The sequence below is a fragment of the Miscanthus floridulus genome, unplaced genomic scaffold, assembly GCF_019320115.1.
Source record: "Miscanthus floridulus cultivar M001 unplaced genomic scaffold, ASM1932011v1 fs_329_4_5, whole genome shotgun sequence".
In the NCBI taxonomy this organism is placed as follows: domain Eukaryota; kingdom Viridiplantae; phylum Streptophyta; class Magnoliopsida; order Poales; family Poaceae; genus Miscanthus; species Miscanthus floridulus.
Genome location: NW_027096594.1, coordinates 1 through 17,978, shown reverse-complemented (window position 1 = coordinate 17,978; position 17,978 = coordinate 1). Strand labels below are relative to the sequence as shown.

At 46.2% G+C, this 17,978-nt stretch overlaps 2 protein-coding genes and 1 pseudogene across 2 annotated transcripts; 1 reads left to right on the top strand and 2 right to left on the bottom strand.

Moving 5' to 3' along the window:
- Positions 1–4,887: 4,887 nt before the first annotated feature.
- Positions 4,888–5,565, top strand: LOC136531357 (momilactone A synthase-like). Its single transcript, XM_066524022.1, has one exon. The coding sequence runs from the start codon at positions 4,888–4,890 to the stop codon at positions 5,563–5,565; it is 678 nt and encodes a 225-aa protein (XP_066380119.1).
- Positions 5,566–9,970: 4,405 nt separating this feature from the next.
- Positions 9,971–13,965, bottom strand: LOC136531354 (probable ADP-ribosylation factor GTPase-activating protein AGD8; annotated as a pseudogene).
- A 2,090-nt stretch (positions 13,966–16,055) lies between these two features.
- Positions 16,056–17,969, bottom strand: LOC136531360 (exosome complex exonuclease RRP46 homolog). The gene is made up of 4 exons (XM_066524027.1): positions 17,706–17,969; positions 17,562–17,629; positions 16,655–16,784; positions 16,056–16,531 (listed from the first exon to the last, which is right to left on the bottom strand). The coding sequence occupies exons 1-4, from the start codon at positions 17,719–17,721 to the stop codon at positions 16,428–16,430; spliced, it is 318 nt and encodes a 105-aa protein (XP_066380124.1). The 5' UTR covers positions 17,722–17,969; the 3' UTR covers positions 16,056–16,427.
- Between the last annotated feature and the right edge of the window lie 9 nt (positions 17,970–17,978).

The window sequence follows — 17,978 nt, the reverse complement described above, 5'->3', positions numbered from 1 at the left end:
CCTATATCTCAAATGGATGTCAAGAATGCTTTTTTCATGGTGATTTGACTGAAGAAGTTTATATGCAACCACCCCCAGGTGTTGTTGCTCCTCCCGGATATGTTTGTCGTCTTCGTCGTGCTTTATATGGTCTTAAACATGCGCCTCGTGCTTGGCATGAGCATTTTGTATCTATGATATGGGTTGCTGGTTTTTCATCTAGTGATCATGATCTAGCTTTATTTGTCCATTTGCACCGTAAGGGCGTACTTTGCTTCTTCTATATGTTGATGATATGCTGATTACTGGCGATGATGAGGAGCACATTTCTCATGTGAAGCAACAAGCTTAGTGCTGAATTTCATATGCCCGATTTGGGTCTGGTCAGTTATTTCTTAGGCATTGAGGTCAAGCAATCAACCAAGGGATACCATCTTTTTTAGTCTAAGTGCATACACGATCTTATAGGAATCACCGATAATCGAACTGCACCTACACCTATGGATCTTCACTTGCAGTTTCGTCTCACTGATGGGGTACCTCTTTAGGATCCCTCCTGATATTGATATATTGTGGGCAGCCTTGTTTATCTCATTGTCACCAGGCCTAATATTGCTCACGCCGTTCATATTTTGAGTCAGTTTGTTTGTGCTCTAACTTCTGTTCATTTTGGACATTTATTTCGCGTATTGTAATACTTACGGGGGACATCATCTTAAAGTTTATTCTATGTGCATGATAGTCCGCTTTAGCTTCATGCTTACTCGAACTCCACTTGGGCGAGTGACCTAATAGATCAACGTTTCATCATTGGATATTGCATTCTTCTTGGTTCTTCTCCTATTGCATGGAAGTCCAAGAAACAAGCAGCTGCATCTTGTTCTAATGATCTGGTGCATTTTCACTCCAAATATCTCGTACAAAATGCACCAGATCATTGGATTCTATGCATCCATTCTTTCAACCATTTCTTCCCAGCTTTGGCATACGACCTGCATTTCAAGTATAGTCAAATGTAGGGTATGTGAACCACACAAATGATCATATGCTGAGAAGTGTTCTGATTATCGCCCTGTTCGCTTGGCTTATAAGCCGTACTTTTTCAGCAAACGAATAATATTTTTCTCTTACAATAAATCAGCCAACAGTACTTTCAGTCATGACTTATTAGCCAAGCGAACAGGACATATACCTTCACACTCGAGGGAAGTACTTGCCAATGCTTGATGATATCCTTGCACGTCCTCAAGAAGTCACATGGATCCTTATCACTGTACTTCGATGGAGATGTCCGTGTTTTATGATGTGCCACCATTTCACGCAGAGGTGATTGCAAATTTCCTGAAGGAGTCCTGGGCCAAAAAAAATATCCACACCCTGAACCTTTGCACTTGCCTTGTTCTTGTCGGTGGACATAATCCTCAACAAATATTTTTGCTTTCCGCAGGTATATTTTTGCTTTCCGCAGGTTATGTAGGGCTCGTGGCAGACCTTGTCGCACTGGTGCATATGTACAACATGTAGACCGGACTAGATAACAAACTACTTAAGATCTAATTTCACTGTTTGATTAGTTAGACTATCGACTGAACCAAGTTATAATAATATGAGTTTTGCTTTTAATCAAAATTGCATTAATAACTTTATGATGGAAATCTCTCCCAGGGCCTATTGTGTGTTGCTTTTATTCTTTATTTTATTATTATTAGTCATCTATCAGTTTTAGTTGAACAGGTTCGAAACGGAAGAAAGAAAACATAGAAATTGGCAAAAAGAAGACATCCAAACCGAAATAGAAATGGGGGAAAATGGCATAGACCATAAATGGTACCCGTATGCATGAAATCGGAACTTCCTCATGAAAAAACAGAAAATTAAATAAAAATGATAGAAAAACAAAAACCAAAAAGGCTGAAACCAAAGATAAGATTCACCTAATTTTTACTTTTATCGTTTTCTATTTAAATTAGGACTCCTATTCAGTTACTCAAGATCAGATGATTTATTTGGATTACAACTCGTAGTTATCTAGGTTACCCAAGAACCTGTATCAAATAGAGACAGCATTTGTGGAGTTGGAGGAAGGTCAGACTAAAAGAAGGAGAAGAAATTTTGACTCTTTAATATTAGGTATAAATTCTTTTATATACTAACTTTTGTTTTCCTTATTAATACATAATTCATGTTTGGCGTCTTTTGTAAGAAAAAAAGTGTAAGCTAATAATAAAATAGGACCAATTTACTTACACTTCAACATTAAAAGTATTAAATAAATGCGAACTGATCATAGATCGGTTGGTTTCCTTGTGGTAGAACATGTCCATCCAAGTTAAGTCCTCGACTTGGCATGGGTGTTTGTATTTTCTTGGATTTATTCCAGGATTTAACGGCGCTATACTTTCAGTGGTAGGTGACGTCCCGTCGACAGCGAGGCGTCTGTGGTGACTTCGTCAATCTCGAGATCTGTCAGAGGTGCTCATAGAGGTTGGGTTTGCGTACGTGTGTTCATAGGGGTGGGTGTGCATGCGTGTTATGGGCGTCTGCCTTTACCGTATAATTCTAAAAAAAAGTATTAAAGAAATCACCGACAGGTCAGCACACGTGACCCCAAAATTCTCAAATATTATTATTTGTACATTGCAAGTGATCAAGAGATGATTGAAAAAATATATAACGACAAAAACAATCGAAGACATGGCATTTGTATAACCACAGTACATACCTAGAGGATCACAAACGACGCTCACAAACACGTAGCATTCTCACCTAAGACAAAGGCGGGAGATCTTTAAATTAATAAAGTCACATGTGTCGTGCCACCGGACACTAAGGAGGTGTTTGGTTATTCAGTCGCTCCTAAAATTTATGTCACATCGAATATTTAGATATTAATAAAGAGCATTACATATAGATTAATTATAAAACCAATTACATACATAGAGGCTAATTTGCGAGATGATTTTTTAAAGCCTAATTAATCTGTCATTAGCACATGTTTACTGTAGCACCACATTGTCAAATCATGGACTGATTAGGCTTAAAAGATTCGTCTCGTAAATTAGTCGCAAGTTATGTAATTAGTTTCGTAATTAGTCTATATTTAATACTTTATGCATGTGTCTAAACATTCGATGTGATAGAAATTTTAGGAGGCCCTGTAGTAACTAAACACACCCTAAATTTTAGAATATGTCAAAAAAACACATGACCATTCGACATTCGTAAAAAACTGAGAGCTTAAATTCAGATAGATATATTTCACCACGAGTCTAACCAACTATATCTATACTAATATCTTATTTGACTGCACTCATATTCATGTCGATCCACGTCTGCTAGACTTCCAACGAAATCTACCATTACCCTTTTCCTGACTGTGATGCGGCCACGTCACCGTCAATTTTTGGCCGCTAGATCTACCATCTATGGCCTATAATCACATGTGTCGTCGTTGCCTCCAGATAGTTCTACCACCTGCACACCATTCTTCCTCCCCTTCCGTCCTGTATGTCCCTGAAAAAAAAGAAACTTCCTCTCTTGACGTTCCGGCGCGCTCGGCTTGGCCGCCGCCTCCGTGCCCGCTGGCCTACGCGCTCGGCGCAGCCGCGCCCTACGCGCCTGCTAGCCGCGTCCTTGCGCTCGCCTCCCACGTGCGCCCACCTCAGACTCCGCCGCCGGCTCCCTACCTTCGCCTCTGCGCCCGTCACCCACGCCGCCGATCTACGTGCTCGTCACAGACGTGCCCTAAACGCCGGCCGCGGCTGTGACCCGCGCCCGCCTCCCACGCCGCCGCTGCCGCGGCCCTTCTTCCGTGCGTCCGCTTCGTGTCGCAACAGCTGCGGCATCTCTCTGTGCCACATCCTCCTGTTCCTCTTTCTATCAGGTTCGCATGGTCATCTTTTTCTTTTGGTGGTTGGAGGTTGACTCCGTGTTTTTTGCCTTCATATTTCCTTTGGTTCGCCATGTGTTAGGGTTCGGCTGCTGAATTTTAATTTTAAACCTACAAAGCTAGTGAGCTTCTCGGCCAGAAACCGCTGCCACGTCGCCATGAATTCCTCCGGCCGTCTGATCTTCCGTTGTGTGGCCCAAATTTGTTGGATCGGATTTTGCTAGCTGGGGCTTCTGGGACTTTTCCTTGAAGCCCCAAATCATTCGTCGGATGGCCACCATTGCTTGAAGCGGATTTCACCGGGAGCGGATTCTGGGCCTGCTTCTTGTTTTCACAAATTCCAAGCTATTTTGAATTTTTTGACGTAGCACGTTTGGCAGGGCCGCGCGTGAAGCAGCTCCAGGCGCGTCCGCCCACATTCCGCTTCACTTCATTCCGAGCTGAGACAAGACGTGAAAAAAGGAAAAATTCAAAACCCTCGTCTCCGGTGACGGCGGGCGGCGCCATGAGCTTGTTCGTGGGGGTCGGGGCGGCGCGACGTCCGGGGGCGGCACAGGAAGGGCGCTCCTGGAGCTGACGCCACACAAGATGGCGGTGTGCCACCTCGTGTAGGTCTTCGCGCCGCTGGCGTAGGCCAGGGGCGACGTCGTGCCGCTCTTCCCCTTCGAGTCCCTCGCCCACCACAACAGCCTCGGAGTCTTCCTGTTCACGCTCACTAGGGTACGTCCTCGTGCGCTTGCTTCATTGCTCCCCCCTCGAAAATCGAGATGCTGCTGCTTGTTATGCTTGGTCTACCCTGTGCGGTACCTGTACTTGGAGATGTGGAGTGAGCGCTTTGGATCGGGGAGATTAAACTTTTTACCATTATAACAATCGACACCTCCTCAGATAGCATCTCAACGTTTGCCGCTATATTTTTACCAGCAAAGACGGAAAATAGATACAAAAATACCACTTTTGCTTACGTGGCATGCCAACCCTTGCGCCAACAGGAATCCAAGTCAGCATACGGGCGTCAAATGTCTCTCTTGCCCCTGCTCTCTCCTTCTCCACCTCTTTCTCTCTGCCCACGCATCCAGGACGAGGCCGGCTCGTGCGTCTGCGCCAATCTTGGCGTGGGAGCCGCCAGCTACGTCAACTGCGACGTGACCAGCGAGGACGACGTCGCGGCCGCGGTGGACCACATCGTGGCAACGTTCGGTGCGCTGGACATCATGTTCAATAACACGGGCGTCAGCGGGCCAACGTGCTACAATGTCCGGGACAGCGGCAAGGCTGACTTCGAGCGCGTGCTAGCCGCGAACCTGGTGGCCCCATTCCTCGGCACCAAGCATGCAGCGCGGGTGATGGTGCCTGTGCGCCGTGGCGGCTGCATCATAGGCACGTCGAGCGCGGCGACAGCGGTGACCGGCGTGTCCTCGTACGGGTACGCGTACGTGAAGCGCGTGCTCGTGGCGCTAACAGAGAATGCGGCGGCGGAGCTTGGCCGGCACGGCATCCGCGTCAACTACGTCTCCCCTGCAGGCGTCGCCACGCCGCTGACCATGAGGTACATGGGCCTCGAAGCGGAGGCGTTTGAGCGGGCAATGGAGGCCATCGCCAACCTCAAGGGCGTCGGCACCCTGCGAGCGGACAAGGTCGCCGCCGCCGTGCTCTTCCTCGCCAGCGACGACGCGCGCATCATCTCCTCGAGCTGACATCGAGCAGGGGCAGCTGGAGACCGGTGTCAACAAGGAACACGAGATGCTCCTGTAGCTGGAGCTCGTCGAGGAGTGGGTCCCTGGCGAAGAAGGGCGACGGTGGAGGACCTTCTCCCTGCCCATCTTGTGGAAGGTGGGGGAGCCCCACCCGGCGTCCTCGGTGGCCATCTTGCTGCCCATGTCGAAGACAGGCATGCCCTGGAAGTAGAGCTCCCGGAGCAGCTTGGTGTCCATGGCGCCGACGAGGAGGTTGTCGACGCCGAGGTCGGTGAGGTGGCACACCCAGGTGTGGATGAAGTCGAGGAAGGCGTAGTTGCCGAAGGTGACAACGATGATGTCGTCGCGGGTGTAGGCGGCGACCATGTCGCGGGTGAGTTGGAACGCGCATGGAGAGGGCATCCACGCTCGCCGAGGCGAGGGCTTCCAGATGGGGTGGTTGTACATGGTCGCAGCCTGGGCAGGAATGGGCGCGGAGAGGTTGGCCCCGACGATGGCGGCGGCCGAGAGCGGGAGCGTGGGCGCGGAGAGTGAGGAGAGCAGGAAGCGCCGCTGAAAGGTCCTTGTGTGGTTTTGGTAATTGAGTGACAACCTAGGTGGACTAATTGTGTTTATGTGAGATATATAGGTGATTAGTCCACAGGTACATGTGTGTGAGCAACATATGCCATAAAGGTTAAAATGGCTTGGAGATGTTGCAAAGCTCACACATGTGATGATGAAGGAGCTCATTGCACATGAGACATGACATTGAGTCATGTGATCAAGATGGAGAAGATCAAGACAAGACTTGGCTTGATGGATCGGTTGCAAGCGTGAAGGGCAAGTCAAAGGCTTTGGAGCGATGGACCACATGGCGGTGAAGCTTGAGCAAGACTTGGCGCCGATGGATGAAGGCAACGGTGAAAAGCAAGTGATGTCAAGATCAATGAACCAATATGATCACATGGTGATATGAAGTGGATCATATCATTGTTGATCATTTTGGTGCATGTGTTGCATCAACATTGGAGGAGATGGAATAGAATGCGCAAGACAAAGGTATAACCTAGGGTATTTCATTTCACCAATCATAGGTGTGTAGAGAAGTTGATGAACGGGTTTAGGATAGATGATCGTACTATCAAGAGGGGCAAACTTGTTTGCATATCGGTCATCTAGTGCCACTCGAGTGATCTAACTTTGCATCGTCGCTAGGATTGAGTGGCGTGTCAAGTTGAGTGGCTAATCCTTTGAAAAATGATTGTGAAAATGCTAACACACATACACATAGTGGTGTACACTTGGTGGTGTTGGCACATTTCCAAAGGAGATGAAGTTGGAGTTGATGTGGATCAACTCGGCGATGGAACTGAGGTGAGAAGGGTTTGAAACTCCATCGGCGGAGTGTCCGCCCGTAGAGTACGGATAGTCCAACGGTGCCACCGGTGTACTAGACAGAAAAGATAGGGTCTCATAGAGTGCACCGGACACTGGCCACATGGTGACCGGACGCTGGGTTCCAGCGTCCGGTCAGTGATGGCAGACGGCGTGCAGGCGTCGGTCATCGACCGGACGCTGGCGCTGGAAGTGACCGGACGCTGACAGGGTGCGTCCGATTAGGGTGACGTGTGATGACGCAGGTGGAGAAGAGAAGCTAGAAGTGATCGGATGCTGGTGCTGCGTCTGATCGCGACCGACCGGACACGTCTGGTCATGTCTGGTACCTTACTGGAAATGACCGGACGCTGGGGTTGCTGCGTCCGGTCAGTTCAAGCTCGTGCGTCTGGTCATCAGATGACCATTGAGATCAAATGAACAGCGTTTGAAGAAGGGGACACGTGGCGTGTTTCGCACGACCAGACGCTGAGGTCCAGCGTCCGGTCGATCGGACCGGAGCGTCCGGTCGTCCTGACTTTTGCCCAGTGAAGGGGTAACGGCTCTATTTGTTCGTGGGGTTATAAATAGGAGCCATGGTCGGCCTTGGGCCGGTAGTTGAGCACACTAGAGCCTTGGTGGCTTGTGTAGTAGTGCTTGGGAGCCCTCCATCTCACATATACTTGATAGTGATCATTCGATTATGTGAGAGAGCGATTCTAGTGTGATTGCATCGTAAGGTTGCATCGAGTGGCACTAGGTGATCAAGTTGTAAGCCGGTGGTGCTTGTTACTCTTGGAGGTTGCCACCTCCTAGACGGCTTTGTGGTGGTCTCCGTCGAAGCCCACAAGAAGCTTGTGCGGTGCTCCGGAGAAGAGCTTTGTGAGGGGCATTGTGCTCGCCCCACGGGAGCCGCGAAGAGCAACTCTAGTTGAGCGTGTCATTGAGCTACCCTCACTTTTAGGGTAGGTTCTTGCGGTGCCCGACGTGCGGGCTTGGCGGGTGATGCCAATTAGCCGCCGAACCACCAAGTGAGCGGTCGACACAATGGGGACGTAGCGTGTTGGCAAGCACGTGAACCTCGGGAGAAAAATCATCGTGTCAACCTTGTTCTTCCCGTTGATTTGCATCCTCGTCACACAAGCTTGTAATTACTTTCATATACATTGTGCTTGTGTAGTTGCTCTTGTAACTAGTTAGCTTGAGTAGCTTACTAGTTACCTTCTTGCTTGTGTAGCATAGAAGTAGCTCCCTTGCGTGGCTAATTAGGTTTGTGTAACCTTGTTAGTCACTTTGCTTAGTTTGTGTAGCTAAGTATTTGCGCTCTCTAATTTAGCATTGGTTGCCTTGTTATTGAGCATTGCTAGTGAGCTTAGTTGCCTTTGTGCTTTTGATTACTAGCATATGTAGGAGCTCCCTTGTTGCTTAAAGTACTAGTGGCATAGGTTTGTGTGACCTTGCTCCTAGAATTGGTTAGGTGAGCTCTAGCTAGCCCGGCACCTTTGTTGCTTAATTAGTATCTTTGGAAGGTGCTAGAGAACATAGATAGAGGGGTGTAGTCTTGGCTAAACCGATAGTTTTAATTCCGCACTTGTTTCGGTTAGCCAACGTGATTAAGTTTTAAAAATAACTATTCACCCCCCTCTAGTCGTCATCTCGACCCTTTCAACCGCCGAGCTGCGAGAGAGAGGGAGAGTGGAGGGAGAGAGGTGCGCCGTGCGACGAGGGAGAGAGGGAGCCATGCCGTGCGACGAGAAGGAGAGAGCGGGGGCAGGAGAGGCATTTGACGTCCGTACGCTGACTTGGATCCCTGCTGGCGCGAGGGCTGGAGTGTCACGTGAGCAAAAGTGGTATTTTTTATCTGTTTTCCGTCTTTGCTGGTAAAAATGTAGCGACAACCGTTGAGATGCTATCTAAGGAGATGCCGATTGTTATAATGGTAAAAAATTAAATCTCCCTTTGGATTGGGACATTAGGGTCTCGAGGATTTAGGCATTGGTCCTATGATTTTGTTTTCCCTGTAGCATCTGCACTTGTGCTCAACTGTCTACCATTTTTTTTATTGGACGCGCATATTCCATACTCATACCACACGTACACACACAAAGAAGAGATCGAGCTCTCTAGCCTTCATTGCATGTGAAATGCGCAGTAGCCTCAAGCAAAATAATCAAAACAGTGATGTGATGTCTGGTTATGTACAGATGGTCGTCACAGCGTGCACAGTCAGTCAATGTTGCACTTGATATTGTGGTAGGTACACAGGTCCTCTTAAATCACTAATTTTGTAGTCATGCGAGGATTTTTTGGAGCCTCCGCTGGAAGAATTTTTGAGGCAGCTGAAGGCAGTGGATAATTTGGCTAATGGTTGGTTCGGCGAGCAGCTGACAAGTTCTATGTCTGCGCTCAACTCACCTGATGACTTGTTCAACTTTTTTTATAAGCTACGAGGTGAGGTTCTTTTCTCCTCCTAGGAACAAAAGGAGAATTTGCCTCGTGGAAGATCCTTGCTCAAAGGAGAGCCTAGATTGAATCTGTTGCTATGGACCCTTCTATTGCCCAATGGCCGACAAACTAGACGCCAAATGTCAGCCTCCCAATTTACTAACCAATATGAAGTTCTCAATACGAATTAATACTTCCTGATAAGACGACATTGCCAACGAAAGCGAGCAACAGAGTAAACGGCACTGACGTTTAATACTGACGAATCTGGCGTGGCAGCGCCCGGAGTTTCTTTCGGTCATACGTCATGCTTCTTGCAACTTGGCCACAAATTTGGCCGGAATCTTCAATTACTTTTCGCTAAATTCCACTGCCTCACGAGAAAACAAGCAATTCCAAAGACAGCCGCAACATTTAGTCAGCTTTCTCATGCTGCTGGCTGAATCTTTGACAAGCCGGCACGAAAACGACCACAAAACAGAATTCCATTATCAATTTATCAGTCATACGTCAGACACTGTTTGTGACAATTTCTATATCAACCGCCATGACAAGAGCATCTTCATCATCATCACAGTTTTTGTTTTTTTTTTTAAAAGTCATCATCACAGTTAAAACATTTGCTTGGGTTTCATTTACCACACGCACAGGACAGTATGAACTTTCCTTCCAACATACAAGCAACCTGAATGTATATAATTGTATGCTCCACCGTTGTGAAGTTTTAACGAATAAAAATATCTTCATGTGGATGGAGTCTCAAAATACAAACGCATAATAAGAATCCTCTGTTATCCTCTAGCTGTAGCTGTGCAAGAATTGATTTCAACTGTCGGTGATGCACCAGAAGGGGTATATTCTGGTGCAGGTAGGAAAAATGCTGCTGGCCTCGCCTGCTCAAAGGATTCTGTCCAGGTCGCTGATGAAATTGGAGGCCAAAGATGTCAGCTTCTTTCCAGTCTCCCCAGCTATGTCCTTGAGTGAAGATAGATCCTGTGAAGCCTACAAAACCATGGCAGGAAATGAGACTGTTAACTTACGCGACTTTCACATTGACATGACGTCTCTGCAAGATACTGGTTTCCTTAGCCCAATTCCACTAACTAATACATGAATTATTCGCAAAAAAAACTAATACATGAATTGTCAACTTTAGTTGTGGCTTAAAACGTATGCAAACTTTAAGGTGCTAGAAGCTAAGAGCGTGTTCGGCTGGCCGTTTCTGGCTGGCTGGCTCCTCTTTTTTTCCAGCTGGAACAGTATTCTCCTCCCACTATTTTCCAGCTGCTACAGTAAAAACCAGCTGCTACAGTGCCCCCCATTAATGCCAGCCGAACACAGCCTAACACATCCAAGAAACAACAGATTGTGCCAACAATTTACAAAGGCTACCTGGAAAGATATTCTGTTGATGAGATCAGCAGCACTTAGGTCCAGGTTAGAATTGTCGAAATTATTACGACCAAAAAGATCAGCGCTTGAAATGGATGAAGAACCCTGGTCAAAACAGATGAAATTTAAGAAGAAAGCAAACTTCTGAAAAAGGTTTATTCAAGTACTGGATGCCCCTAGACTACCTTTTTTTTTGCAAAATTTGAACAATAGATTTTTCAAGTAAGTAATTCAGTTTGAACCGAGACAAAACAAAAAATCAATGACATTGTGATGCAAGAGTAAACCCACCGCGAATTTCTGAAGGGATAGTTGAGCTTCTTTCTCTTCTCTGTTTTCAGTACCAAAAAACTGAGATGATGAAATCGCCTTAGCATTAGAGAATTTTTTCCTTGCTTCGTCAGTTTCCTCAATCTGGAAAGAAAAGCATTTAGAGTCAGATCACGTAACAAAGTAACTGGAAATCTGGCTGATGAAAACTATTTGAGCATAATTGCACAATATTTACCTTACTAGATTTAAAAAATGATGTCATTTTACAAAAGCACTAATCATACCATAACTGACTGCTTGTTACAAGCTAAAATAGCAACAGCTAGACATGACATGAGAGCAACTTAAAGATATTTTAAGGGTCATAGCATTATAAACATGTACAATGTATCCAATGTTTTGCAATATCATGATAATGAGTAGACAGGCCAATGACATAAACTGTCTAGGGATTAGAGAGCAAATAGACAATCATAACTTCACCTCGAGCAAGCTACGCCATTAAGCACAATAGTGTACAGTATGTCAACAAAAACAATTCATAAGGAAATCAATATAATCATACAAAAAAATGGTCACAAATGTTTGCATAGAGGCTAAGGTTCCAAATGTTAGAAAAGACTAGAGACCACAATAGTTTGATTTAACTGGGGAAAGTTGCATATAAATTGAGCATACTGGATCATCATGTCACCATCACCATAGTTCTACCTGAGTTTTTGAGGCATTGCTAGATTTCTTTTGGAACCCATTACCCATCCCATACTCTTGAAAGAAGTCTGATGATTTTGGTGGGGCTACATGGCCAGTCACACGAGATCCAGATCCCCCAGTTCTCGAATCAGCTGATGGCTCATTCTCCACGTATTCAAAACGTGAATGCAAGGATGGACCACCTTTTGTTGTAGTTGAAGCAGCCAAGGCAGGTACAGCAGGTTTTGGCTCTTCTGGTTTCTGCTCATACAGGCTTTCATTTGGCTGCAGTACAAATTAAAAAAAAAGGGGGGGCAGGGGTTAGTTCGAATTGAAAATTGTATAATTCTGTGACAGCCTGGGAAGCACAAATTAGCCCTTCTGATATGCAGGTATTACCTTTGTAGTAAGCTTTCGAACACCCAGCCCTCCAGTTTGCCTCCAACCTTCTTTGCGCCAATGGGCTTCTTTACGGAAGTGGCAAAGGTGGGATGCGTGGCAGCTTTTGGTGAACGGGGAGCGGCTTTGGGGGACTTGGGCTCGTGCTTCCCATTCAGATTCTCTGCCGGTGCTGCTGGCGCGTCTGGGAGCTTGAATTCAGGGAAGTCATCAGATGGCTTGGAAGCCTCAGACGCAGCGACGGGTGAGGACGGCAGGGAATTATCCGTCGTGGCACTCTTAGCGACCTCCTTGTTAAGCATCTGCCTGTACAGTTCAGCAGCTCTTGATGTGTACTTTGCCTCAACCTTGCCACCATCGGTCCATCCATGCTGCTTGAAGAAAGCATGTGCACGGTTGTTGCCTCCAAAAGCCATCATCTTCAGCTGGTCTGGAGTCCATGAGTCAAGGTTCGTTGACCTGCGGAAGACACAGATATGGTTTTATATGAAATTGACACGGCATCACTGGTCGAGACACTCTATCTCACTCAGGACGTATGGGGGAGTTGGGAAATTTTGTGCTAGTAAGAAGAGGGCGGAAAAATAAATGCAGCAAAAAAGAAAAGGAATGGTAGACCACTAGTTGGCAGTCAGGGCACATAAATTTAGAGAGAGAGAGAGAGAGAAATGCATGAGCAGCATCTGTGATCATCATGTAGTGGGGCTATGGGGGTTATTATCATGTAATGTGTGGTGCAGAAATAGCATGGGGTTCATTCATGTGGCACTTTTCGTTTGCTCCTAGAGTCCAAGGTTAGAGATGTGGGAGGCCGAGTTCCAAGGGGTATGGAAATAGCACGTGGTATATGTGCCGCTACTATTGTTAGTACTCTATTAGTTTCGTACAGGGCAGAGAGGTTGAGTTGCAAGGCGTGTCGGCAGGCAGCGGGCGTGGTACAGGAGCTCTAAACCAACCAGGCATTTTATGGGGATCATAAGGAGCCGGGATGCTGCCTGCCTTAAACAAAACAGGCTAAGGTAAGGAGCATGATCTGCATTGCAACCCTATCCGGGTAGGGTATTCCCTATTCCAAAATCCAAATGTGATAGGGAGGGCTCTCAGATCCACTGGCATCGAGCATACTGCTAGACGGCTGGAAATTTCTATCCTAGCGCCGCGTCATGATTGAGCGCGGGACGAGATCTGGAGCGGAAGCAACGAGATCTACGTGATTGTGCAAGTGGGGAGGGAGTAGTAGTGGTACCTGACGAAGGTGATGTGGACCCCGAGGCTGCGGTGGACGGCGGAGCAGTCGAGGCAGAGGAAGATGCCGTAGGTGACGGAAGCCCAGGTGGGGTTCTTGGCGTTGCAGTCGAAGCACATCTGTACATGTATGAGGGTTTAGGGTTGGCATGGTGAGATGTGATCTGAGCATCTGACGGAGAAGGAGAAGGCCCTAGATCCAGGCCGGTAGTAGCAAGTGAGGGAGTTGGGAACACGCACGCACCTTGTTCTCGGGTTTGGCCTTGAGGCGGCGGAAGACGGCGTTCTTGTCGGTGTAGGCATCGAAGGCCGTCGCCATGGCTGGTTGCCGGCGGCAAAGCGCGGGGCGGATCCGATCCGATGCTCGGGTTTGTTTGGGCGGAGATCTGGGTCGGGCGGTGAGCTGACGGGGAGAGCGGAAGTCAGGCTATGGTAGGTGTGGAGGAACCAACCAACCACCGGAGGCGAGGGCGGAGGCGGAGTATATAGGCAGGCACGAGTTCTCTCGGCTGTCGGCTCCTCGGTTCTGTCTGCTCGCTTTCTTCTTCGCTTCCTGACTGCTTGGTGCTTCTGCTTCTCTCCGCGTCTATCGCGTATCCTTCCTCGGTCAAGACTCAAAGACTACTACTACTAGTAGCAAAAATAAAAATGTTTATTTATTACTAGAAGGAAGCTTCCCAGCGTCAGAAATGTTTATTTATTACTGGAAGGAAGCTTCCCAGCGTCAGTCAATTTCCAACTGCTTGCAGCCTCTTCGTTTCGTCCTAATCATAGATTATTTATTGCTGACTGATTTAACTAATTTATATGAGCGTCAGTCAATTTCCAACTGCTTGCAGCCTGTTTGTTTCGTCCTAAATCGTAGATTATTTATTGCTGACTGATTTAACTGATTTATATGAAAAAAAAATTATTTTAACTTATAATCCATGATCGTATATGATCGTATAAGCTCAGCCGAACAAGCTGTTGGTTTGGTATTTGCTAGGTTGTAAACAGATAGGATACAGACAGAGATAGACGGAGAGCTGCAGTATTTTTTTATTTAATAAATTTAGATATCAGCTGTATCAGCTAATGTTCTGCTCGTTTGGCTTATAAATCATACTTTTTCAATCAATAAATAGTATTTTTCTCTTATAATAAATTAGTCAATAATACTTTCAGCTCTGACTTATAAGCCAAACGAACGGTCAGCTGAAATATCGGTAAATATTCGTGCCGCATCAATCACGCTTATGTTCGTTTCCTCCTGCGTAAAGATGGCAACGGGCTCCGATACCCGATACCCGACGGATATTTGATCCATTAGGGAACGGGGATGGGATCATATCTTTACCCGCGGGCATCTAAATGGACAAGAATCCATCTCCGACGGGTATAACGGGTATGGGAACGTTCCCTGTTTACCCGTCCCCGTTACCCGTTGAGGAACCCGACTATTTGAGCTGTCATGCGAGTATTAGGCCCAAAGAAGCTCAACATAGGTATTTTGGTCCAAATCTGAACAATCATATATATAGTTTGTGTGTTATAGGAACCATAGTTCAATTTTTTCTCACAATCTCCGCCAGCAGCACAAACACGCCTGCCTCACGAGCGCTCGTGCCCCTCGCGTCCTCAGTTCGGTCTCTCCTGCCACCTCTGCTCGTCCTTCTCGCAACCCTCGTTCCTTCTCCTCGGCATCTCCGAGACTCCGACACTTATACCCGGGTGAAGAAGAAACGTCTCCAATTGCAAAGCTGTGACCCCAAGTGTCCTTGTTTATCGGGTATGCAGTACCCATCGGGTATCTGTTACCCGACCGATACCCGATGGGTACGGAGATGGACAAGAATCTATACCCAAGACAGTTAACGAAGACAGGAACAGGATAAATTCTCCGTAGCAGAAAAGAGAACGTTCCGGCGATACCGACGGGTCAATCCCGGTTGCCATCCTTACTCATGCGAGGGAGTGGGAGGCAGGCAGGGCATCTCAGCCGCCGTGTTCGGTGTCCCTTCACCTACACAACTCTACCAAACTGATGTACCAGTGCCAGTAGGACACGCGCGTCTGCACGCTGCACAGCTCACTAGTCACCCTCGGCGGAACATGGCTGTGCTGTGCGGCGTAAACCAAACCACCGCTAACAAACAAACGCAATGCACCAGCACCACCAAACATTTCGTATCACATCACATTGCATGACGTTAATTTTTTCAACTTTGAGTAATTTGTAGCCGTGCAACATTTATATCTCTAATCTCTAAATAAGGGGGTGTTTAGATTCAAAGACTAAAGTTTAGAAGATATCACATCATATATTTATATACTAATTAGAAAAACTAAACATGAACCTAATTAGGCTTAATAAATTCGTTTCGTAAATTAGTCTCCATCGGTGTAATTAATTTTATAATTAGTCTACGTTTAATACTCTAAATTAGTGTCTAAACACCCAATATGATAGAGACTAAATTTTAGTAGAGAGAACCAAACACTAAGTTTATTATGAAAGTATATTCCACGATCTATCCAATAATACTAATTATATATTATAAATATTAATATTATTTTACATATAATTTGTCAAAGTTAAAAAATGTTGATTTTTCAAAAGGCGAGAACGACTTTTATTTTGGGACAGAGGAGTATACTCCTTGTATGGATATTGTTTCAGCGGCATTCAAGTAAAATTTCAGCCAACTCAACGCGCGGCGTGCATCATATTATGACTTCAAAAAACACTTGGCATCATGCACAAATTTCAGCCCGAACTAAGGTACCAATACAGCCTCATTACCTGTCCCAGACCCCTCAAAACTCCACCAATCCATCCAGCTAGCTAGTGAGACTGCGACATCACACGCCGACCAACCGGCCTCCACCGCACCCTTGCCAACCGTTCCACAAAGACACTCGACATCGAACGAATCCAACACCCACAAATCACCCCGCCCAGCATCTCCAACCCGAGCCGCCATCAAAATTGGAGACCCAGCTGCTGCCTACATGCTATTGCCATCAACATCACAGGCAGGCAGCTTCTCAGTCGTGCTAATACATTGCTACTCAGGTCAGGCATCCCCGGACACCTCCTTCTGCAGTGTCTTCCTCATGAAATCCGAGATCTTCGAGGACGCCGCGACACCTCTCTCTACGCAGTTGAAATAGTCGTCCTCTGATCATCATCGCGCAGCAAGATAGGGAGACAGACAGACAGAGCAGAGCAGCATTTGTCAGTGTGGCAGATCATGCATCTCCAACGGCACCCACAAGGAAGACGCGGGATGTAGAACCGTACCAGACATCGCTCCGTGCGTGATGCAAGATATCAATCCTCGCTCGGACTCCTCATCTTTCTGTGTCGGGTCCTTTGAATCCACCGACTTGCGTGAGTTCGGAAACACCAGGTGAGCAAAGGATTTTGCTTGCTGCAGTTTGATGCACGTACATCGTCAGTTCCATATGCTACCAAAAAATTATTTCAAGGAGAACTTTAGTTTGATATTCTTACTTTAGATATATGAACTGGAAAAGCATGCTCCAAGCATTTAGAAACGGTTCAACAAGAATTCAACACAAAAACAACATATGGTTGGTGTTCAGTAATCAGGAGCACAGCCAAAAACACATTCTGGGTAGGAAACGGGAGCATCATATTCTTTTGATGTTTATTCAGTGTATGCAGTTAAAAAAAAGGGAACAATCTCTGGAAAATTTTGCCTCGATCTAGAGCTGCTGAGGGAATATCAATCCCCTTTTGCTACTATTGTTAGTTTGTTACCATTGCTAATACCTTCTTTTGCTTCCCTCCTACCTTTTTTTGTGTGTGTTGGGTCTCATGATTTCATCGCTAGTGTACCCCAACTTGCTTGGGATGAAAAATCTTTGTCTTTGTTATGGTTGCTGCTGTTAGAGCTATGGCCAGGACTGAAGAAGCATGCTCTGACTTAGGGTTGTAACAGATATAAGACCCCAATGGCTAGGAGACCAAAATTGTAATCCCTAGGACTTATCAAACTTTATTCTACGCAACAAATCACAAAGAAAACAGCATATTGCTGCAGATGCTCAGGAGTTATCGAATAGCACAGTGATCAAGCAGAAGTCAATAAATAAAGAATCCTGGACAGGAAATGGTCCAAATGGAACCATTGACTGTTTTGATTTTTCTACAGTTGATTTATTAAAAAATGAGCAATTTCTACCTGCTCTTCTGCTGTGTTGGTGTCTAAGATAACCGCACCATTGTCCATCACCCCACAGCCAATCGCAACTGCAGCAAATAGAAGCTTGTGACTTGTTAGCTATGAAGTCTGAACGGATGACACACAAAAATATACTAAACTTACCAGCAAGATGTTTCATAGGGATTCCAGCAAATGCAAGGGCAGCACAGGAAGCATTAATTGCACATGGCAGAAGCTAAGCACTGTCAAGGAAACAAAGACTAGCTTCGATTGAAATAAAGAAGGTACTCATATTTTTTAGTTTAAAGGTCTTGTAATGCACATGATGTTTTGGCAACAAACTACATTTCAAGGAAGGGATATAGATATCAGACAAAAGATTCAACTCCCTCTAATTCCACACCTAGTTGATGTTAGCCATTTGCTCATGCTATC